The 25,543-nt window shown below is 45.1% G+C and overlaps 1 protein-coding gene across 5 annotated transcripts; it reads right to left on the minus strand.

The window, feature by feature from the left end:
* Positions 1–1,475: 1,475 nt before the first annotated feature.
* LOC123143733 (mitochondrial import inner membrane translocase subunit TIM22-4) lies at positions 1,476–5,371 on the minus strand. Of its 5 annotated transcripts, none has more exons than XM_044562699.1 (6): positions 5,253–5,371; positions 4,520–4,953; positions 3,537–3,623; positions 2,636–2,826; positions 2,474–2,546; positions 1,476–1,882 (listed from the first exon to the last, which is right to left on the minus strand). In XM_044562699.1, exons 2-6 carry the CDS (start codon positions 4,665–4,667, stop codon positions 1,797–1,799), a joined length of 585 nt encoding a protein of 194 aa, XP_044418634.1. In that variant the 5' UTR covers positions 4,668–4,953; positions 5,253–5,371; the 3' UTR covers positions 1,476–1,796. The 5 variants fall into 5 exon arrangements, with proteins under 5 accessions (XP_044418634.1, XP_044418633.1, XP_044418635.1 ...); XM_044562698.1 differs by having other exon boundaries at positions 5,242–5,367; XM_044562700.1 differs by having other exon boundaries at positions 3,537–3,620; positions 5,253–5,281.
* Between the last annotated feature and the right edge of the window lie 20,172 nt (positions 5,372–25,543).

The raw sequence follows: 25,543 nt of genomic DNA on the forward strand, positions 1-25,543 counted from the left end.
TGTTTGTTGGCGTCGGCATCGGTCAAATCAGCATACAGAATTATTGGTTCCCTCGTCACTCGTCAGGCCACATCAGATCACTGTTTTGGTTACCGGTCGAAATTTCAAGATTTTTCATGATTACCGCGTATTTTCACGCCCCTCGGTAAATCGACATACCGAGAACACTCGATTTACAGTAAAGTACGTAGGATCTAATTAATGCCATGAGAGTTGGTTCTGGCGTGTTGGTAGCAACCTAGTTCCTATTTTGATAGGTCTCTGGTTCGAATATTCGTTCATTCACTTATTTGAATTCAAAATTCAACTACAAAATTCGCTCAAAATATTCTCGGTATTTCTCGATAACCGTGGTAACCACATTTACCAGTCCCCCTCGGTAAAATTGCCTCATTCGGTAACCAAAACCTTGCATCAGATACGATATAGTAGTACCCACTTGTGAAAATAAATCGGTTTTTCTTAAACACCTAACACCGGCCCTACTTTCCTTTTTACTTCCTACTACTCCCTCCGTTTCCAAATATAATTCTTTCCAGAGATTTCAACAAGTGACTATATACGAAGCAAAACGAGTGAATGTACAATCTAAAATATGTCTACATACATCTATCCGTATGTTGTGGTCTATTTAAAATGTCTAAAAAGACTTATATTTAGAAATGAAGGGAGTACTACATTAGGCTTGCCTGACGCAGAACTATTGAAAATTCGACAAATAGTAGGCTAGCCATGCGTTGAACGTATAATTTGGCTGCTAGGTATGTTGGGCCAAATTTATTTAAATGGCCATGGTTAGATTATTTGTTGATATATAGTATATCTTTTGGACTTGCTGTTTAGTTCAAAGTGCAGGCTTGGTTAGAGTGGCCAGACAAAATGGTTTCACATGGATTAGCGGCTACCTAGACAAATTCTCATACGCTGGGCTAAACCGTGGTTGCTAAGATGAAGGATCTTTAGCATGAGTAATGAAGTCAGCGCAAGCACGTATGGTGGATGATTAATCCTTATTATAGCAAACATGACTTGAAATGCTAACAGACTCCGTCCGGAACTACTTGACGGAGAAATGGATATATTTCTCTGACAAGTATTTCTAAATGGAGGGAGTACAAAGATTACCAGACCAGCATGATGATCATACTCGCTGGAATGTACCGATAGATTCAATTTGTCTCGTTGGGTCTCGTTCTAGGGTCTAACGAACTGTTGAATAATATATACTTTACCCTGGAGTGTGTTCTGATATTTACCATTGACATGCTTAAATTTAGAGTCGTTGCCAGAAAATAAAATTGATACCCCACAGAACAACAAAAATACATTGTATAATTGCATTGACTACTTATTCGCAGAAAAAAAATCGCATTGAATACTAGAGAGAACTTAATAATGCTATTATTACTTTGTCAGCCTATCAGGGTACAAGACCAGAGCAGATTTCAAGTCATTGCCACGCCCACGCACAAGTATAAAAAGTAAAATAGACTTCTCTGAAACCATTCAGACATCAGACACAGATACATGGCGCGAGATTGCATCAGCGAAAATGCGTATATACCCCATCGCTGGGTACATGCCATCAAACTGGCTACAGACTAATTTAGCTACTCAGTGCTATGGATGGATAGCCGCAAGACTTGAAATTTAGGTTACCCCATCTCTGGGTACATGCCAACGACTGAATATTGCAAAAATAACCAAAACCTCTTTGGCCAATGCTGAATCCTGCTAATGATTTGGTACAAAGACGCATCACTTGGTTTATCGGATGCAACGCTTCCATCACCGATTCAAGTATGCCGTTCCATGAACTTCTCAATCGCCACAGAGAAGGCACCAAAACCCACGCACCCGATACATGTAGCTTGAGGGCCACCTGCAACAAAAATACCAGTTCCATTAGGGATGAAATATCAAACTGAGCTGCATAACCAATAACAGTATAACAACTTGCTAGTGGTGCTAGAGTGCTTTGCTAATTGTTATCCATGCTTCTCTTGTCCTCATTATTATAATTTACTGCTTTATCAGCTAGCAAAAAAATGTTTCAAAATAAGCAATCACAACTTTGGCTAAGCAGTAAAGAATCAAGGGGTAGACAAGGTAAGTGGTCAAAACACCATAACAGACTGCTGACCTGGCACACCGACTACATGATGGGTATCTCTAAACTCCCAAATACAGTCAGAAATATAGCATTGGTTAAACTATCTGAAATATCATAACAGAGACACCGACTACCTGATGAGTACGACTGCCCTTCAACTTGCCCTAGTAGAACCAAACTAGTTTGAGTGAGGTTACTCCCTTTCTTACATTCAAAAAAATATGTCGGCCCATTCACCTCAAGCAAGCCTAAAACATCTCTAACGATTGCAGATAGGGAAGTTCTCATGGGAGCATAAGTTGATCCATTGTAAAAGTTATGTTGGTTCTCATCCACAGTTATTGTACAAAAAAAACATACCTTTTGCAGCTAAAGCCCCTCCTGTGACACAGCCAGCTACTGCCGAATTGGTAATGTCATGCTTTGCCCGAGCCTGCCAGGACATGACCATTCAAAGTGTCCAAATAAGTACTACAGAAATGCTCATAAATGTAAGGAAAAAAAATGTCACACTGCACCTACCTTCTCTACGACACATTCAGCTGCAGAAAAAATCAAGCCCATTACTGCAAAGGTCTTAGCATGGCTCATACTTTTCCTACCCATCTGTTTTGCCTGGTAGACTATTTGTTGCCTTGCTGTCATCTCCTCTGACATTATTGGATTTTCCAAAGCTCCAAAAAATAGTCCCATAAGTACACCAAGACCACCTCCTATTGAATGAAAGCAATGCAGTTAATAACAGATGTGCATACTCCATAAGTCCATTTTATGGAACATTATGCACTTGTAAGTGGGCCCCATTTGGGATAAGCCCATAGCTGATACTCTAAGCTGTTTAGCATGACGCAAAATGATTGACAATAATAGAAGCACAAGTCATTAGGCAACAACTCAACATGACTTCTAAGTTAGTATAGGACAGAGTATCCAGACACTGACTGTTGGCTGTTGTCTTGAGGATACCAAATGTCAAACTACATGAAATACTGATACTTTGGTAATACATACAATAGAGTGCACAGTATCGACATCACTGATTCTATCCTCTAGGCCGTTAACAAACAAATCATTAAACAGGGCAAAATCAGACAACAGATACTTTGACATCGCAGGCCTTCGCCATGTTCTATATTCAATGACAGTATCAACAAGCTGTTGGAAAGCTACATATACTGCACAAGTGAAATGTTACTAGTACTCACATGTGGACGCGCGTACAAGCACACACATACACAGTGTTATAGCATTAGATCCAATGTTCAGTTTCTTCATTTGAAGCAGAAACAGCAGAACATGGAATGAATGGATCAGAGCAAACTTTTTCTAGGAGACAACTGGAGGAACCACAACAGCTCTGATCGATTTTATTCACGCAGCGAAAATTGTGCAATCAAGCATGCAAACAGAGGAAGGCACATACCCGGTGCTAAAAGGAATAATTGATAGTGGAGGTGGTGGGGTGGGGGGGCAGAGAGGGGCGCACCGCCAAACAGCAACCTTTCTACTGCTGTATAAAAAATATTCAGACTATTGCTCAAAAAATTAGAACAACTGTCAGACAACCTTCAATAAATGCCGACCTTGCTATTTTCCGCACATCACGCTGTATGCCTATGGCACAATGTTGTAGCTACAACGGAAAACGATTGTGCATTGTTAAGCAGCAACCTTTCTAATGCTCTACCAAAACCCTTTTCAGACTAGTTGAGACTTTATCCAACCACTTTCCGAATACTTGACCATCTGACATATAGAGAAACTCTCAATCTTAAAGTCTTTGAAAGCTAATACTATGTGCAAGTACTGGAATTTAATTAGTTTGATTTCGTGACCCCAACTTTACTGGACGAACCACTACATAAACTTAGGCCCGAACTCTCCCAGGCAAGTTCACTTGAAACCAAAAAAAAAAAAAAATTGAAACAAAGGCGTCTCCAGTATGTATTATCACATGAAGGATCATCCATACGGGAGGAAAGAAGTGTTTTTTTAACGCCACCAAAGAATTTGAGCAGCTAGAGTAACTAATTAACAGTAGACAGGTGTACAAGTGAGCACAATCGAATCAGCATATGAACATATTTAAGTTCTTGCGTGCACTCGCTCAAAACAAAATTAAGTTCATCTCTTGCAGAGCTGGCATCGTCTTATTTGCAACTCTTCAGGTGAAGAACTAACCATCTAAAGAATGAACAACCACATCCATGTCACACCATCCAGAAACTCTGATCGCATGGCATTTGAACAAGATCATGCAGACATATTAACTCGGCATTTTAGCATGATCCAATTACAGGGTTGTATAATGCGCCCCAGTAGTACAATTGCTCAGTAACCGAATAGCATTAGCCATATACGTAGTATCATCAAGAGATTTGAGTTGGGGATCGTGAGCGACGTTACCCATGACACCACTGAGGACGCTCCGGACGGCGCAGTTGTTCATCATCTCCTGCCCCTTGATCTCCTCCGGCGTTGGCAGCTGGAGCGGCTGCACCGCAGCACTCTGGCTGGCCGCATCGCCGCCCGCCGATGGCTCCGGGGAAGCCATCTCACAGTCTGATCTCCCTTTTGCCGGTAGTGCGACGGTGGAGCTAGCTGCGGGCCGTGGGAATCACTGGAAAGGCAATGAATTGGATTGGAGAAGAAGCCGAGCCGAGAAGTTCCTCGAGGCTCCTCCTCGGCTTTCCTTTCTTTTCCTCCCCACCAAGAAAAAAAGAGGCGGCGGTAAGGGAGGTAGGGGAAGGGGATCCCGGTGGTGCCTGCCTCTTCCCGCTACCGGAGGACGCAAACGTATTCTCAGGAGTACGCCACCGTGTTCCCCTTATCAGCGAGACCTGCAAAACATGAATCTGTGGTTAGTAAACTAATGGGACAATGGAGAGCAGGGGGAGAATGGGAACAGGGGAAGAGGAGGGCTTGGAAGGGGGCTGGCTGGGCAAGGACAAGAAGAGAAAGAAGGGGATCCAGGGAAGGGGAAGGAAGAAGATGGCAGAGGAGAAGAAGGGCGGGATGGAGGGGCTGCGTCGGCCAGCAAGATGGTTGGAATGAGGCGAGATGCAGGGACTCGCGCGGGAGAGGAAAGACGGCTGAAGGGGATGGAAAGGGGCGGCAGCCGCGGTGACCTTGAAGATACCTGCGCCGCCGCCGCCGCGGGGGAGGAAAGGCTCTCGTTCGAGCCTGTGTCCAAGCGGTCGGTTCTGCGGGAGGAGCCCAATTCGACCCAAATCGGAGGCACGTTCATCCCCAACCTATACTTCTTATTTTTACCACTCCAACCTACTTTTTTCATTACTTGTACTAAAAAAAACATGATGTAGATGTAGAAAAAAGTTTACATCTCGTTTTACATCACTTGAAGATGCAAATATACATATTAAGCCGCGCGGTAATGTAAAAACAGTGTCCACGATGTGAGCCCAACCGCCCCAGAAACATATGAGGTGAATCGACACCTTAGCCTCATTGTTTACATGTAACAATGAGAACACCTTAGCCTCATTGTTTAGGTTACTCTCTTGTTTTTTTACTTATTTTTTGCACACTCTAAATTCTAGTAACAACACCCTTGCAATATTTTCACATTCGCAACCCTTTTGATTCGGATCACAATTAACTTGCAAGCACATTTAAATAAACCACTATACGAGAAAAAGATCATTTCATTTGCTCTCTATGGGATCGATTCTTACTGCCTCCGTCCGTAATTTTAAGGCCCGCCGTAATTTACGCGCAGCTTTTTAGTCAGCTTTGATTTGCGCGAGGTGGGGCTGCATGCAAGGCGTAACGGACGAGGCCGCATGAGAGCGGAGGGAAGTTGACCTGCTGTACATGCGCGTAATTAGAGTTGTCGCCAGTGCATGCCCGATTTAGTGGGGCCTCTCTTTCTTTCCCAATGGACTATAAAGACTTTTTTTAACATCATTGGACTATAAGACTATCCACAATGGGAGTAACATAGGTAGTAACATCACACATATCTAGATAAAATAGATGATGTAATAAGCAATAAATGAAGAAAGAGAGGCATGTGGTAACATAGCTAGTTACTACTAGTATGAGTAACATCACACATATCAAGGCAAGATGAGTCTATAGCCTAATAAATAAAATATTGCATGTTACCACACATATGTTATTCCCCACTATAGAGGTAGTAACATAGAGTAGTAACATGGTCATGTTAATACTCTATGTTACTACCCATTGTAAAGACTAGCCACAGTGGGGAGTAACTTAGAGTACTCCCTCCGTCTAGGTGTATAAGTCACCTTACAAAAACCAAATAACCCCAAAACACTTAGGCGCGATGCATTAACTCCCACCTTGTCTTTTGTTTCTTAACATACCAACCAATAAGAGATGTGGGGCGTGCATGCTTTAAATGACTTGAGACTATCAAACATAAAATGCAGTGGTTAGTTCATTGCATGCAATGCTATTAATTAGTAAATAAACATTAAGTTCTCTCGTTTTCTACTCTTCCTTGGTCACGGTGCACAACCTAAGATGATTTATTCACCTAGACGGAGGGAGTAGTAACATGCATATGTTACTAGTCTATGTTACCACTTCCACAAAGGGGAGTAACATATGTGTGGTGTCATGCAACACTTCATTTATTAAGTTGTAGACTCATCTTGTCTTGGTATGTGTGATGTTACTCGTACTACTAGTAACTAACCATGTTACCACACCACTCTCTATCTTCATTAATTACTTGTCACATCATCTATTTTGTCTAAATACATGTGATGTTACCATCTATGTTACTCCCACTATGGGTAGTCTAAGGTAATCAGGACACGTATAATTAAATATTTTTCATAACTGATGTTACCTTGTCCTAGAGATTTTGTCTAGGGGCCTCTTAAACACGGGCGGAGGTAGTACTTCAAAAGGCTACAACTAAACTCTTTGTCAGTTGCACTTCCAGAACATCCAAGGCAACTAGGGAAACGTCTTCCTTCCCTCAACCTTCACCGACACTAGTGCAGAACCGGGCAATAGCACCGATTCGTAAGGGCCTTTAGTGCCGGTTCTGTAACCGGCACTCACCCCTTTAGTACCGGTTCTGCACGTACTGCCGCTAAAGGGTCACCACGTGGCACGAGCCAGCGCCGGGGGCGGGGAGCGCTTTAGTACCGGTTGGTAACACCAACCGGTACTAAAATGTTTGGGGGGTTTTGGTTTCATGATTTCTTTTTCCTTTAATTTTGTGTTTTCCATTTAATTCTTTTTCGTTTGCTAGTATTTTACGATACTACATATTGTACACGTTATGCATATATATAAATAGAATTTCTCGTAGAACCGATTTTATATATATATATATATATATATATATATATATATATATATATATATATATATATCATCGAATGTCTCACAACCACCATTATTCACACATACACATGTATACATATATACAATTAGGTATATATACAATTTATTCTACATGTTGCCTTGGTGCCTTCGGAGCACGGTGACAATTGGGAGTGGTTCATGGGGGCGGTAGCGGGTAATGGTTTGGGATCTATGACCTGGTCGAGCAAAAATCCCGCTATTTCCTCTTGAATTGCTAGTATGCGCTCCGTTGGTAGGAGCTGCTCCCGCACGTCTTTGAACTGATAAGAAGGAGATCAATATGCATGTGTATTAGTTGTGTGACTAGATATCGATAATCATGTAAAAATTATGAATAGTGTTCTTGCAAACGTACCCATTGCTGTCTATCAGATTTGCTCCTTTAGGACGCCATCATGCGAATGTTCTCGCAAACGTAGTATGCACACAGATCAGCTCCCGGCGCCTGCTTCAGGGCCTTTACGAGAATTGAATTTAATCAGATAATAATTAATCAAGCATGATAATTAATTAATGATATTGAAACAAGAATTAAAGAGATGGTAGCTAGCTAGTACTACTTAATTACTTACCTTGGGTCGAAACCAAAACAGCTTTTGTCGCCATTTGCCTGGAGTCACCTTGATGAACTTTGCCCAAGCTCTGCCCGCCGACAAAGAAAATGAATAAAGGGGTTATTAAATAGTTGATATCAGGAAATGACGAACTTAAAAGGCCGAGATATAGTTAATAATGATTGAAATTACCTGCCGACTATCCCCTTCAAGATGGTGAAGTCACTTTCTTTTTTAAGTAGTGAGTCCAGTACTTCAACTGTTCCTTCTTCAACTTTAATGACTAACAAGAACCAGTGGTAACTGCATGCGCACATGTTTGCATGTCTTAATTAAGCAGGCATGTGCATAACACTAATCAACTACCCTAAACCCTATACACGTAATTATTAACATCTAGCTAGCTAGTAAGCAAAAACAAAATTTGTAGTACAAGACAGTATGACTCACGGGAAGTTGTAAGGAAGTAGTTGTTGGAAATATGCCCTAGAGGCAATAATAAAATGGTTATTATTATATTTCCTTGTTCATGATAATTGTCTATTGTTCATGCTATAATTGTGTCATCCGGAAATCGTAATACATGTGTGAATACATAGACCACAACATGTCCCTAGTGAGCCTCTAGTTGACTAGCTCGTTGATCAACAGATAGTCATGGTTTCCTGACTATGGACATTGGATGTCATTGATAACGGGATCACATCATTAGGAGAATGATGTGATGGACAAGACCCAATCCTAAGCATAGCACAAGATCGTGTAGTTCGTTTGCTAGAGCTTTTTCAAATGTCAAGTATCATTTCCTTAGACCATGAGATTGTGCAACTCCCGGATACCATAGGAGTGCTTTGGGTGTGCCAAACGTCACAACGTAACTGGGTGGCTATAAAGGTGCACTACGGGTATCTCCGAAAGTGTCTGTTGGGTTGGCACGAATCGAGACTGGGATTTGTCACTCCGTATGACGGAGAGGTATCTCTGGGCCCACTCGGTAATGCATCATCATAATGAGCTCAATGTGACCAAGTGTTTGGTCACGGGATCATGCATTACGGTACGAGTAAAGTGACTTGCCGGTAATGAGATTGAACAAGGTATTGGGATACCAACGATCGAATCTCGGGCAAGTAACGTACCGATTGACAAAGGGAATTGTATACGGGATTGATTGAATCCTCGACATCGTGGTTCATCCGATGAGATCATCATGGAACATGTGGGAGCCAACATGGGTATCCAGATCCCGCTGTTGGTTATTGACCGGAGAGTCGTCTCGGTCATGTCTGCATGTCTCCCGAACCCGTAGGGTCTACACACTTAAGGTTCGGTGACGCTAGGGTTGTAGAGATACTAGTATGCAGTAACCCGAAAGTTGTTCAGAGTCCCGGATGAGATCCCGGACGTCACGAGGAGTTCCGGAATGGTCCGGAGGTGAAGAATTATGTATAGGAAGTCCAGTTTCGGCCACCGGGAAGGTTTCGGGGGTCACCGGTATTGTACCGGGACCACCGGAAGGGTCCTGGGGGTCCACCGGGTGGGGCCACCTATCCCGGAGGGCCCCATGGGCTGAAGTGGGGAAGGGAACCAGCCCCTGGTGGGCTGGTGCGCCCCCCTTGGGCCTCCCCTGCGCCTAGGGTTGGAAACCCTAGGGGTGGGGGCCCGCCCCACTTGACTTGGAGGGCAAGTCCCCCCCTTGGCCGCCGCCTCCCCTTGGAGATGGGATCTCCTAGGGCCGGCGCCCCCCCAGGGGCCCTATATATAGAGGAGGGAGGGAGGGCAGCAGCACCCAAGCCCTGGCGCCTCCCTCTCCCTCCCGTGACACATCTCCCTCCTCCCGCAGCGCTTGGCGAAGCCATGTTGGAATCCCCGCTACTTCCACCACCACGCCGTCGTGCTGCTGGGTCTCCATCAACCTCTCCTTCCCCCTTGCTGGATCAAGAAGGAGGAGACGTCTTCCCAATCGTACGTGTGTTGAACGCGGAGGTGCCGTCCGTTCGGCGCTCGGTCATCGATGATTTGGATCACGACGAGTACGACTCCATCAACCCCGTTCAATTGAACGCTTCCCCTCGCGATCTACAAGGGTATGTAGATGCACTCCTCTCTCTCGTTGCTAGATGACTCCATAGATTGATCTTGGTGATGCGTAGAAATTATTTAATTTCTGCAACGATCCCCAACAGTAGTATATCTTCATTGGGTATTGAGGCGCTTGAAGAACTCTAGCATGTTTTTCTCTACATCTTGTTTATACCATTCGTATTTCCATGCGTCTTCATTAATGGAATTTGGGTCAATGAACCCAATGCCATAGCGTCCAGCTTTTTTCATTTCATACATCTTCATCCTGCATAATACCACAGAAAAGAATATAGTGGGGATAATTACAGGTAATGATCGATCAATGAGCACTACAGCTAGCTTGAGACTTAAATTACAGAAAGAAATCACTTACAGACAATAGCAACTGACGATAGATTTGTCGAGTGCATCTTGATTGAATAACTAAAATAGTTCTGAATACTCAACGGAGACAGCTAGCCCATGGAAGTAATGCTCCTCCTCGACTTTCACCATGAGGGACTCACGATTGGAACTCTTGGTAATTTTCATGTACCAATCATGCAATTCATACATTCTCGTTGGGAGTTTCTTGACCTCCTCGGGCTCGACCAAAGGTTGGCCGCGGACATATTTTCGTTTTATGTCCTCCTCTCTAAGCGGAGACATGGGCTCAATCTCGAGGAGTTGTCCAACAGTGATGCCGAGCATTTTACCCTGGCTCCTATGCTCGTCGATTATTACCAGCTGATTGCCCAGCTGGGGAACGGTTTACCCACATGGGGCACCGGTACTCTCATGTGTTGGCACAACAAGCGGGGGGATCGATTGCGCCGCCTGTTCTCCCAGCTGGGGAACGGTTTTCCCGCATTTTTTGCCAGCTGCTTGGCTCGAGCTCGAGCTCGACTCCTTCTGTAGTCGTGCTTGATGTGCCTTCCTTATTTGGCACTCATAGTCTGAGTCAATAGGCTTGGGAGCTGGTGGTCTAGCCATACGAATAAAGTGGTCAATCTTTTCCTCAGGCACTTTCTCCCTTGGCGGCGGTGCCGGTTTCGGTCCAAAATGGGCGTCCACTTGGGCCTTCACTATGGCTGTGTTTTGCTCCTCGGTCATGTCGTAAGGCCTCTGAGGAAGAGGAGTGAGGCTTGGACCATATTTATATCGCTTGCCTCCGCCTGTACCTCCTGTACTACCTCGACTCGTACCACTACGCACCATAGCTGCGGCGGCTCTCTTCCGCGATTGCTGAGGCGGCGGAGACGGCTGACGTGGCTGAGTTGGAGTAGGAGGAGTGGCCTGACGTTGTGCTGGACTTGAAGCAGGAGAGTGGCCTGACGTGGTGTCGGACTTGAAGCAGGAGAAGTGGTCTGACGCTGTGCCAGACCTGAAGCAGGAGGAGTGGCCTGATGCTGTGCCGGACTTGGAGGAGGAGGAGTGGCCTGACGCTGTGCCGGACTTGGAGGAGGAGGAGTGGCCTGACGCTGTGCCGGACTTGGAGGAGGAGGAGTGGCCTGACGCGTTGGTGGACTTGGAGGAGCGGGAGTCTGCTGACGCGGTGTCGGTGGCCTTCGAAAGATGATGCAATCCTTTCTCCATAGGATGATATGATGTTTGGCCTCTCCAAGTGTGTGCTCCTCGTCACCTCTAGGAATGTCAAGCTCTAGCCCCGAATATTGGTCCACCACCTCATCAACCACGACACGAGCATAGCCGGCTGGAATCGGGTTGCAATGGAAGGTTGCATAGGGGGAATTTGTATAAGCAATGGCGTCTTCCACCTTCATGGATATGTTCTTCATTTTGAAGTGTAGCTCACAGTTAGTGCTCTCCATGATGTCATCCACAGGGTATCTATCCAGCAGTGCGTCGCCCGGGGCGGAACCAATGCTGCTTCTCGGCATGGCTGGATGTTTCTTTGTTGGCTCTTTCCATTCTTGAATGGAGATCGGGAGTTGGTCCCTCACAAGAACTCCGCACTGACGAATGAACTTGTTCGCAATGTTCTTAGGCGCGCTAGGTTCGCCATTAGCTTTGATGGCATCGATGTTGTACTTTACGCCCTCCTTCAACTTTTTGCCCGGGCCTCGCACTGTCCTGCTGCCTGTAGAAGATTTGCTCGATCCGGAGGGCTGAAAGAAGAAAGATCGATTCGTTAATATATCTTCAAGTCATTAAAAACATGTGATGATCACCAGATGCCTGCTTATATAAATATACCTCGCCGGTCTCTATTATTTCAAGATCAACATTTTCGGCGTCATCATAATCATAGTTCATGACTTCATCAATTCGGTCGTCGCGATCGAATATCATATCATCACCCTCCCCGGTATTGTTCAGATATTGGGAGCCGTCATATTCTTCATTCTGATCATCTGGCCCGCGAGGGGAGCGTATGATCTCGAACAGGGCCTCTTCTCCCTCTCCACCGGTATTGTCCGCCATAGCTTTTATTTAACTAATCCAGAAGAAATATAAAACAATTTAGTATTCAAATTACAATGCATGCATGCAATCAATAAGTAAAATCTGAATCATAGTATATAATCTCGAATACATCGTCTCGAATATATATAATCTCGAATACATCGTCTCGAATATTATATATCGAATACATCACTAGCTAGCTAGCTAATAAAGATCGAATACTACAGAAGAATCTAGGCCACTCGCGGTTCCTGAGGCGCGGGCGGTGGACACCCAAAGAGAAGGAACCATCACAGGATCATAGCTCCGGTCATCTCCCCAAAGAACCTGCCAGGTATTGGAGAACCTGACGTCCATAGCAGCCATGTAGCGACGGACGTGCTCGTCCTCCTCCCTGACACGGCGACGCACCACCTCCGGCGGGGCCGGCTCCCTCTGCACCGAACGTGGCCCACGCAAACGCCACCAAAGGAGCTCAGGGTCGACGACGGGACCCGGGGCCGGGTTCCTCACCAAGCGGCGAGCCCCTGAAGGTAGCACCTCCCAGTGCCAGCCCGGCGGAGCCCAGTCCCAGACATGGGTCCTCTGAACCAGGACGTCGTCGCGAACGGGTCGACGGCGAGGATGCGGGCCGGGCATCGTTGACGTCGATAACAAATTCTTATGAAAAAAATTCCTATATATGCAATGTCATTTTATTAGGAAATTTTGAGCAACTTTTTCCTATGCAATTTCTCCTAGTCCTTCGTCTAACAAATATATATATATGGTCAACTTTTTCCTATGCAACTTTTTTATATGCAATTTTTTTCTAAACTAGGATATGCAACAGAAACACTAATTAAGCATCTAACACTAAAAATAGAAAAGGCAACTTCTATACATCCATTAAAAAATAGAAAAAAAACATTATATACAAAAATTCCATACTAATTAAACACTAATTATATCCATCTAACATGCATTCATACATATATACTAGTGAAATAATAATAATCTAAAACATCTAAACTAATTAAACATACAAAAATACATATATACTAATTAACTTAAGAAAATGTGTGTGTGTGTGTGTGTGTTCATCATGCATGTGTGTGTGTGTGGGCTCGGGGAGGGGCGGCCATGGTGGTCGGGGGCGAGGGAGAGGGGGAGAGCTCACAGCGGGGCGACAGCGACGGCGAGGCGAGACGACGGGGGCGGAGACGGGGGGCGGCGACGCGGACCGGCCGGGGGCGGCGACGGAGACGAGGGCGGCGACGGGGACGGGGGCGCCGACGGCAACGGCGCGCGACGGGGACGATCCGAGACGGGGGTGGCGACGGCGTCGATCGAGCGGGGCAAGCGCGCGATGCGTCGTCGATGGAGAAACAGAGGAAGAAACAGAGGGAGAATGAAATTTTTCCAAGTGTTGTTTATATAGGAGGGACCTTTAGTACCGGTTGTAGCCACCAACCGGTACTAAAGGTCAAATTTGGCCAGGCCAAGCGGCGGGAACTGCAGCCCTTTAGTACCGGGTCGTGGCTCCAACCGGTACTAAAGGGGGGGGGGGTCTTTAGTACCGATTGGAGCCACCACCCGGTACTAAAGGTGGTGCGCTGCCAGGCGAGGGGCGCAGAAGTTTAGTCCCACCTCGCTAGCCGAGGGGCGCCCGCACCTGCTTATAAGCCCCGCCGCCGCTGCTGTCTCGAGCTCCTCCCTAAAGCAGGCCTTCTGGGCCTACCTCAGGTGCGATGCCCTGTTGGGCCTACTGGACTAGCGGGCCTGCATCCTGGCCCAACTAGTGGTTGGGTTTCTAGTCGTATGCAGGCCGCTGTGGCCCAGTAGGGGGGCTTTTTTTATTTAGTTTTTTCTTCTTCTTTTTCTTTTATGCTTTATTTATTTTATTTTATTTATTTTTGAGTTGTTTTTTGCTGTATTTAGAGTTTCTTTGTGAATATTTTTGCTTTAGGTACAAAAAATTACAAACTTTCTGTTAGTGCCGGTAGTTTTCAAATTTGAATAGTTTAAATTTGAATTATTTGAAATTGGTGTGAATCACTAGTTTGTGAATAACTTAACCTTAAAAATAGATTTTCAGTGATTCTTTTTTCTTATGTTTAATATTAGTGTGTTTTATCATTATATTCAATTTAGTAATACTTAGGTTATTTAAAAAATGAAATGCCTTTGTAACAGATGAGTTTTCGTCCAAAACCCTAATACTTCGAAAGAGATTGTCCATTTTGTACACGAAGTGCATCTAGTTTTTGCCGTAACCCTCTCTACTTTTTTGCACATGCTATGTGGGTGAAATTATAATACCATGCCAACTTTCAACCTTTTCAGAGGCTCATTTGAAGTGTTTTTCAATTTGAGGGTCATTTAGCTGAAAAAATTAGTAAATGCATGAAAGAATTTGTTTGCACATAAAATTTCTTCGCGTTTCAAATGCCAAAACACATAAGTACCCTAACTATTACAAAGATTCCCTCCGGTTTGTTCGAAGCGGGACTTTCCAGATATATAAGTCCAGAAACTCACTAGAGAAGAAAGTGATGATAGTGAGAAGCCGATCACATCCCAGAGTGGGATCTTTGGGCCGTGTGAAACTTTTTCTTCGCGTGTGTCCCTTTGCGCCGTAACCATGGACAATCTTCATCATTTAACTGGATGCTCGGGTCAATATTCACTGTGAATGGAGCAATTTCATGAAACTTTTCATAATCTTCTGACATGTCTGTCTTGTCATCCACTCCCACGATGTTTCTTTTCCCAGAAAAAACTATGTGGCGCTTTGGATCATCGTATGATGCATTCGCTACCTTATCTTTTCTTTTTCTCGGCTTGGTGGACATGTCCTTCACATAGAAAATATGTGCCACATCATTGGCTAGGATGAATGGTTCATCTGCATACGCAAGATTGTTGAGATCCACTGTTGTCATTCCGTACTGCGGGTCTTCCATTACCCCGCCTCGTGTCATATTCACCCATTTGCACCGAAACAAAGGGACCTTCAAACCATGTCCATAGTCAAGTTCCCATATGTTCTCTATGTAACCATAATATGTTTTCTTTACTGTCTTGGTTGCTGCATCAAAGCGGACACCACTGTTTTGGTTGGTGTTCTTCTTATCTTGGGTGGTCGTGTAAAATGTATTCTCATTTATCTTGTACGCTTTGAAAGTCATTATATTCGAAGATGGTAACTGGGACAGCAAGTACATGTCATCTTCAATAGCGGCGTCTTGCATGGCACGTGTCTGCAACTAGCCGGCGAAAGTCCCTGTTTGTTCACGTGTAATCCAGTCGTCAGACTGCTCCGGGTGTTTGGAGCGTAGAAAATTCTTGTGTTCGTCCATATACGGAGCCACCAAGGCGGAATTCTGTAGAACTGTGTAGTGTGCTTGAGTGAGAGAATGCCCGTCCATACATATTATTTGATCCCCTCCTAGCGTGCCTTTTCCATCCAGTCTGCCCTTATGCCGCGATTCAGGAACACTAATCGGCTTAAGGTCAGGAATAAAGTCAATACAAAACTCAATGACCTCCTCATTTCATGGCCCTTGGAGATGCTTCCTTCTGGCCTAGCACGGTTATGAACATATTTCTTTAAGACTCCCATGAACCTCTCAAAGGGGAACATATTGTGTAGAAATACAGGACCAAGAACGTTAATCTCTTCGCATAGGTGAACTAGGACGTGCGTCATGATGTTGAAGAAGGATGGTGGGAACACTAACTCGAAACTGACAAGACATTGCACCAAATCATTCTCTAACCTTGCTATGATTTCTGGATCGATTACCTTCTGAGAGATTGCATTGAGGAATGCACATAGCTTCACAATGGCTAATCGAACGTTTTCCGGTAGAAGTCCCCTCAATGCAACCGGAAGCAGTTGCGTCATAATCAAGTGGCGGTCATGAGACTTTAGGTTCTGGAACTTTTTCTCTGCCATATTTATTATTCCCTTTATATTCGACGAGAAGCCAGATGATACCTTAATACTGAGTCGACATTCAAAGAAGATTTCCTTCTCTTCTTTGGTAAGAGCGTAGCTGGCATGACCCTGATGTATGCCGTCTTTTCCGTGCATACGTTGCTGGTCCTCCCGTGCCTCCGGTGTATCTTTTGTCTTCCCATACACACCCAAGAAGCCAAGCAGGGTCACGCAAAGATTCTTTGTCACGTGCATCACGTTGATTGCGGAGCGGACCTCTAGGTCTTTCCAATACGGCAGGTCCCAAAATATAGATTTCTTCTTCCACATGGGTGCGCGTCCGTCAGCATCATTCGGAACAGGTTGTCCGCCAGGACCCTTTCCAAAGACTACCTTCAAATCCTTGACCATATCATGTACATCAGCACCAGTATGGTGGCGAGGCTTCGTCCGGTGATCCGCCTCACCTTTGAAATGCTTGCCTTTCTTTCTTACGGGATGCCTGCTCGGAAGAAATCGATGATGTCCCAGGTACACATTCTTCTTACAATTATCCAAATATATACTGCCGGTATCATCCAAACAGTGCGTGCATGCGCGGTATCCCTTGTTTGTCTGTCCTGAAAGGTTACTGAGAGCAGGCCAATCATTGATGGTCACGAACAGCAACGCCTTTAGGTCAAATTCTTCATGTCCGTGCTCATCCCACGCACGTACACCTATTCCATTCCACAGCTGTAAGAGTTCTTCAACTAATGGCCTTAGGTACACATCAATGTCGTTGCCGGGTTGCTTAGGGCCTTGGATGAGCACTGGCATCATAATGAACTTCCGCTTCATGCACAACCAAGGAGGAAGGTTATACATACATAGAGTCACAGGCCATGTGCTATGGTTGCTGCTCTGCTCCCCAAAAGGATTAATGCCATCTGCGCTTAGACCAAACCATACATTCCTTGCGTCACCTGCAAACTCCTCCCTGTACTTTCTCTCGATTTTTCTCCACTGCGACCCGTCAGCGGGTACTCTCAACTTTCCGTCTTTCTTACGGTCTTCTCTGTGCCATCGCATCGCCTTGGCATGCTCTTTGTTTTGGAAGAAATGTTTCAACCGTGGCATTATAGGAGCATACCACATCACCTTGGCAGGAATCTTTTTCCTCGGACGCTCGCCCTCGACATCACCAGGGTCATCGCGGCTGATCTTATAGCGCAATGCACCGCATACTGGGCACGCGTTCAAATCATCGTACTCACCGCGGTAGAGGATGCAGTCATTAGGGCATGCATGTATCTTTTGCACCTCTAACCCTAGAGGGCAGACAACCTTCTTTGCTTCGTACGTACTCTCGGGCAATTCGTTGTCCTTTGGAAGCATATTCTTTATCATTACCAGCAACTTTCCAAATCCCTTGTCAGATACACCATTCTCTGCCTTCCATTGCAACAATTCCAGTGTGGTGCCCAACTTTTTCTTGTCAGCTTCGCAATTCGGGTACAACAATTTCTCGTGATCCTCTAACATGCGCTGCAACTTCTTCTTCTCCTTTTCACTTGCGCAGTTTCTCTTTGCATCGGCAATGGCCTGACCTAGATCATCAGCGGGCTCATCTGATGCCTCTTCTTCAGCTTCTTCCCGCATTGCCGGCTCAACTTCTTCCCCCATTGTTGTATCATCGTATTCAGGGAACCCATGGCCAGGATAGTTGTCGTCCTCCTCTTCTTCTTCATTGTCTTCCATCATAACCCCTCTTTCTGTTGGGGAACGTAGCAGAAATTCAAAATTTTCTACGCATCACCAAGATCAATCTATGGAGTAATCTAGCAACGAGGGGAAGGGGAGTGCATCTACATACCCTTGTAGATCGCAATGCGGAAGCGTTGCAAGAACGCGGATGAAGGAGTCATACTCGTAGCGATTCAGATCACGGTTGATTCCGATCTAAGCACCGAAGAACGGTGCCTCCGCGTTCAACACACGTGCAGCCCGGTGACGTCTCCCACGCCTTGATCCAGCAAGGGGAGAGGGAGAGGTTGGGGAAGACTCCGTCCAGCAGCAGCAGCACAACGGCGTGGTGTTGATGGAGGAGCGTGGCAATCCTGCAGGGCTTCGCCAAGCACCGCGGGAGAGGAGGAGGGAGAGGGGTAGGGCTGCGCCAAAAGAGAGGTGTTCTCGTGTGTATGGCAGCCCCAAAACCTCAAGTATATATAGGGGAGGGGGAGGGGCTGCGCCCCCATCTAGGGTTCCCCCCCAAGGGGTGCGGCCAGCCCTAGATGGGACTTGGGGGGGCGGCCAAGGGGGGAGAGAGGGGGGCGCCCCACTAGATGGGCCTTAGGCCCATCTGAGCCTAGGGTTTCCCCCTTCCCCCCTTCCTGCGCCCTGGGCCTCTTGTGGGAGGCGCACCAGCCCACCTAGGGGCTGGTCCCTTCCCACACTTGGCCCACGCAGCCCTCTGTGGCTGGTGGCCCCACCTGGTGGACCCCTGGGACCCTCCCGGTGGTCCCGGTACATTACCGATAGCACCCGAAACTTTTCCGGTGACCAAAACAGGACTTCCCATATATAAATCTTTACCTCCGGACCATTCCGGAACTCCTCGTGACGTCCGGGATCTCATCCGGGACTCCGAACAACATTCGGTAACCACGTATATCTATTCCCTATAACCCTAGCGTCATCGAACCTTAAGTGTGTAGACCCTACGGGTTCGGGAACCATGCAGACATGACCGAGACGTTCTCCGGTCAATAACCAACAGCGGGATCTGGATACCCATGTTGGCTCCCACATGTTCCACGATGATCTCATCGGATGAACCACGATGTCGGGGATTCAATCAATCCCGTATACAATTCCCTTTGTCTATCGGTATGTTACTTGCCCGAGATTCGATCGTCGGTATCCCGATACCTTGTTCAATCTCGTTACCGGCAAGTCTCTTTACTCGTTCCGTAACCACATCATCCCGTGATCAACTCCTTGGTCACATTGTGCACATTATGATGATGTCCTACCGAGTGGGCCCAGAGATACCTCTCCGTTTACACGGAGTGACAAATCCCAGTCTCGATTCGTGCCAACCCAACAGACACTTTCGGAGATACCTGTAGTGCACCTTTATAGCCACCCAGTTACGTTGTGACGTTTGGTACACCCAAAGCATTCCTACGGTATCCGGGAGTTGCACAATCTCATGGTCTAAGGAAATGATACTTGACATTAGAAAAGCTCTTAGCAAACGAACTACACGATCTTGTGCTAGGCTTAGGATTGGGTCTTGTCCATCACATCATTCTCCTAATGATGTGATCCCGTTATCAACGACATCCAATGTCCATGGTCAGGAAACCGTAACCATCTATTGATCAACGAGCTAGTCAACTAGAGGCTTACTAGGGACATGGTGTTGTCTATGTATCCACACATGTATCTGAGTTTCCTATCAATACAATTCTAGCATGGATAATAAACGATTATCATGAACAAGGAAATATAATAATAACCAATTTATTATTGCCTCTAGGGCATATTTCCAACAGTCTCCCACTTGCACTAGAGTCAATAATCTAGTTCACATCACCATGTGATTAACACTCACAGGTCACATCACCATGTGACCAACATCCAAAGAGTTTACTAGAGTCAACAATCTAGTTCACATCACTATGTGATTAACACTCAATGAGTTCTGGTTTGATCATGTTATGCTTGTGAGAGAGGTTATTAGTCAACGGGTCTGAACCTTTCAGATCCGTGTGTGCTTTACGAATATCTATGTCATCTTGTGGATGCTACCACGCGCTACTTGGAGCCATTTCAAATAACTGCTCTACTATACGAATCCGGTTTACTACTCAGAGTCATCCGGATTAGTGTCAAAGTTCGCATCGACGTAACCCTTTACGACGAACTCCTTTTCACCTCCATAATCGAGAAAATTCCTTAGTCCACTAGATACTAAGGATAAGTTCGACCGCTGTCATGTGATCCATTCCCGGATCACTATTGTACCCCTTGACCAACTCATGGCAAGGCACACTTCATGTGCGGTACACAGCATAGCATACTGTAGAGCCTACGTCTAAAGCATAGGGGACGACCTTCGTCCTTTCTCTCTCTTCTGCTGTGGTCAGGTCTTGAGTCTTACTCAATACTCACACCTTGTAACACAGCCAAGAACTCCTTCTTTGCTGATCTATTTTGAACTCTTTCAAAATCATGTCAAGGTGTGCGTTCTTTGAAAGTATCATCAGGCGTCTTGATCTATCTCTATAGATCTTGATGCCCAATATGTAAGCAGCTTTATCCAGGTCTTCCTTTGAAAAACTCCTTTCAAACAACCCTTTATGCTTTCCAGAAATTTTACATCATTTCGGATCAACAATATGTCATTCACATATACTTATCAGAAATGTTGTAGCGCTCCCACTCACTTTATTGTAAATACAAGTTTCTAACAAACTTTGTATAAACCCAAAAACTTTGATCACTCCATCAAAGCGTATATTCTGACTCCGAGATGCTTGCTCTAGTCCATGGAAGGATCGCTGGAGCTAGCATACCTTTTAGCATCCTTAGGATCGACAAAACCTTTCTGATTGTATCACATACAACCTTTCCTTACGAAAACTGGTAAGGAAACTTGTTTTGACATCCATCTGCCAGATTTCATAAATGCAGCTAATGCTAACATGATTCCGACGGACTTAAGCATCGCTACGGATGAGAAAATCTCATCGTAGTCAACTCCTTGAACTTGTGAAAATACTCTTTGCCACAAGTCGAGCTTCATAGACGGTAACCTTACCGTCCACGTCCGTCTTCTTCTTAAAGATCCATTTATCTCAATGGCTTGCCGATCATCGGGCAAGTTCACCAAAGTCCATGCTTTGTTCTGATACATGGATCCTATCTCGGATTTCATGGCTTCTAACCATTTGTCGGAATATGGGCCCACCATCGCTTCTCCATAGCTCGTAGGTTCAGTATTGTCTAACAACATGATATCTAAGACAGGATTACCGTACCACTCAGGAGTAGTACATATCCTCGTCGACCTACGAGGTTTGGTAGTGACTTGATCCGAAGTTTCATGATCACTATCATAAGCTTCCACTTCAATTGGTGTAGGTGCCACAGGAACAACTTCCTGTGCCCTGCTACACACTAGTTGAAGTTATGGTTCAATAACCTCATCAAGTCTCCACCATCCTCCCACTCAATTCTTTCGAGAGAAACTTTTCCTCGAGAAAGGACCCGTTTCTAGAAGCAATTACTTTTGCTTCCAGATCTGAAATAGGAGGTATACCCAACTGTTTTGGGTATTCTATGAAGATGCATTTATCCGCTTTGGGTTCGAGCTTATCAGCCTGAAACTTTTTCACATAAGCATCGCAGCCCCAAACTTTTAAGAAACGACAACTTAGGTTTCTCTAAACGGTGTCGTCTCAACGGAATTGCGTGGTGCCCTTTTAAAGTGAATGCGGTTGTCTCTAATGCCTAACCCATAAACGATAGTGGTAATTCGATAAGAGACATCATGGTATGCACCATATCCAATAGGGTGCAGTTATGATGTTCGGACACACCATCACACTGTGGTGTTCCAGGCGGTATTAATTGTGAAACACTTTCCACAATGTCTTAATTGTGTGCCAAACTCGTAACTCAGATATCTCTATGATCATATCATAGACATTTTATCCTCTTGTCACGACGATCTTCAACTTCACTCTGAAATTACTTGAACCTTTCAATAATTCAGACTTGTGTTTCATCAAGTAAATATTCTCAGCATCTACTCAAATCATCTGTGAAGTAAGAACATATCGATATCCACTGCGTGCCTCAGCACTCATTGGACTGCACACATCAAATGTATTACTTCCAACAAGTTGCTCTCTTGTTCCATCTTACTGAAAACGAGGCCTTTCAGTCATCTTGCCCATGTGGTATGATTTGCATGTCTCAAGTGATTCAAAATCAAGTGAGTCCAAACGATCCATCTGCATGGAGTTTCTTCATGCATATATACCAATAGACATGGTTCGCATGTCTCAATCTTTTCAAAAACGAGTGAGTCCAAAGATCCATCTACATGGAGCTTCTTCATGCGTTCTATACCAATATGACTCAAATGGCAGTGCCACAAGTATGTGGTACTATCATTACTATTTTATATCTTTTGGCACGAACATGTGTATCACTGCGATCGAGATTCATTTTAGGTGCAAGACCATTGAAGGTATTATTCAAATAAACAGAGTAACCATTATTCTCCTTAAATGAATAACCGTATTGCGATAAACATAATCCAATCATTTGCTCAACGCAAACACCAAATCTCGATGGTAGAGGGAGCATGCGATGCTTGATCACATCAACCTTGGAAACACTTCCAACACACATCGTCATCTCACCTTTAGCTAGTCTCCATTTATTCCGCAGCTTTTATTTCGAGTTACTAACACTTAGCAACCGAACCGGTATCTAATACCCTGGTGCTGCTAGGAGTACTAGTAAAGTACACATTCATATAATGTATATCCAATATACTTCTGTCGACCTTGCCTGCCTTCTCATCTACCAAGTATCTAGGGTAGTACTGCTTCAGTGACCGTTCCCCTCATTACAGAAGCACTTAGTCTCGGGTTTGGGTTCAACCTTGGGATTCTTCACTAGAGCAGCAAATGATTTGCTGTTTCATGAAGTATCCCTTTTGCCCTTGCCCTTCTAGAAACTAGTGGTTTTACTAACCATCAACAATTGATGCTCCTTCTTGATTTCTACTTTCGCGGTGTCAAACATCGCGAGTTGCTCAAGGATCATCATCTATCCCTGATATGTTATAGTTCATCACGAAGCTCTAATAGCTTGGTGGCAGTGACTATGGAGAACCATCACTATCTCATCTGGAAGATTAACTCCCACTCGATTCAAGCGATTGTGGTACTCAGACAATCTGAGCACATGCTCAACGATTGAGCTTTTCTCCCTTAGTCTGCAGGCTTAAGAAACTTGTCAGAGGTCTCATACCTCTTGACGTGGGCACTAGTCTGAAATCCCAATTTCAGTCTTCGGAACATCTCATATGTTCTGCGACGTTTCAAAAACGTCTTTGGTGCCACAATTCTAAACCGTTAGCATTACGCACTGAACTATCACGTAGTCATCAAAACGTGTATGTCAGATGTTTCGCAACATCTACAGACGACGCTGAGGTTCAGCACACCGAGCGGTGCATTAAGGACATAAGCCTTCTGTGCAGCAATGAGGACAATCCTCAGTTTACGGACCCAGTCCGCATAATTGCTACTACCAACTTTCAACTAAATTTTCTCTAGGAACATATCTTAAACAGTAGAACTAAAGCGTAAGCTATGACATAATTTGCAAAGACCTTTTGACTATGTTCATGATAATGAAGTTCATCTGATTATTTAATGAACTCCCACTCAGATAGACATCCCTCTAGTCATCTAAGTGATACATGATCCGAGTCAAACTAGGCCGTGTCCGATCATCACGTGAGACGGACTAGTCATCATCGGTGAACATCTCCATGTTGATCGTATCTACTATACGACTCATGTTCGACCTTTCGATCTCTTGTGTTCCGAGGCCATGTCTGTACATGCTAGGCTCGTCAAGTCAACCTAAGTGTTTCGCATGTGTTCCGAGGCCATGTCTGTACATGCTAGGCTCGTCAACACCCGTTGTATTCGAACGTTAGAATCTATCACACCCGATCATCACGTGGTGCTTCGAAACAACGAACCTTCGCAACGGTGCACAGTTAGGGGGAACACGTCTCTTGAAATTTTAGTGAGGGATCATCTTATTTATGCTACCGTCGTTCTAAGCAAATAAGATGTAAACATGACAAACATCACATGCAAATCATAAAGTGACGTGATATGGCCAATATCATCTTGCGCCTTTGATCTCCATCTTCGAGGCGCGGCATGATCACCTTCGTCACCGGCATGACACCATGATCTCCATCATCATGATCTCCATCATCGTGTCTTCATGAAGTTGTCTCGCCAACTATTACTTCTACTACTATGGCTAACGGTTAGCAATAAAGTAAAGTAATTACATGGCGTTTTCATTGACACGCAGGTCATACAATAAATTAAGACAACTCCTATGGCTCCTGCCGGTTGTCATACTCATCGACATGCAAGTCGTGATTCCTATTACAAGAACATGATCAATCTCATACATCACATATATCATTCATCACATCCTTTTGGCCATATCACATCACATAGCATACCCTGCAAAAACAAGTTAGACGTCCTCTAATTGTTGTTGCATGTTTTACGTGGCTGCTATGGGATTCTAGCAAGAACGTTTCTTACCTACGCAAAAGCCACAACGTGATATGCCAATTTCTATTTACCCTTCATAAGGACCCTTTTCATCGAATCCGATCCGACTAAAGTGGGAGAGACAGACACCCGCTAGCCACCTTATGCAACTAGTGCATCTCAGTCGGTGGAACCTGTCTCACGTAAGAGTACGTGTAAGGTCGGTCCGGGCCGCTTTATCCCACGATGCCGCCGAATCAAGATAAGACTAGTAACGGCAAGTAAATTGACAAAATCGACGCCCACAACTACTTTGTGTTCTACTCGTGCATAGAAACTACGCATAGACCTAGCTCATGATGCCACTGTTGGGGAACGTAGCAGAAATTCAAAATTTTCTACGCATCACCAAGATCAATCTATGGAGTAATCTAGCAACGAGGGGAAGGGGAGTGCATCTACATACCATTGTAGATCGCGATGCGGAAGCGTTGCAAGAACGCGGATGAAGGAGTCGTACTCGTAGCGATTCAGATCGCGGTTGATTCCGATCTAAGCACCGAAGAACGGTGCCTCCGCGTTCAACACACGTGCAGCCCGGTGACGTCTCCCACGCCTTGATCCAGCAAGGGGAGAGGGAGAGGTTGGGGAAGACTCCGTCCAGCAGCAGCACGACGGCGTGGTGGTGATGGAGGAGCGTGGCAATCCTGCAGGGCTTCGCCAAGCACCGCGGGAGAGGAGGAGGGAGAGGGGTAGGGCTGCGCCAAAAGAGAGGTGT

This window comes from Triticum aestivum, chromosome 6D (genome assembly GCF_018294505.1).
Source record: "Triticum aestivum cultivar Chinese Spring chromosome 6D, IWGSC CS RefSeq v2.1, whole genome shotgun sequence".
NCBI classification, from domain to species: Eukaryota; Viridiplantae; Streptophyta; class Magnoliopsida; order Poales; family Poaceae; genus Triticum; species Triticum aestivum.

Bases quoted from the DNA above. Each gene is read 5' to 3' on its own strand.
- LOC123143733 (XM_044562699.1), bottom strand. From the start codon at position 4,667: ATGGCTTCCCCGGAGCCATCGGCGGGCGGCGATGCGGCCAGCCAGAGT. The intron at 2,827-3,536 runs GTATGTGCCTTC...TTCATTCAATAG, and splicing joins ATTATTCCTTTTAGCACCGG to GAGGTGGTCTTGGTGTACTT. The intron at 2,547-2,635 runs GTAGGTGCAGTG...ATGTCCTGGCAG, and splicing joins CTGAATGTGTCGTAGAGAAG to GCTCGGGCAAAGCATGACAT.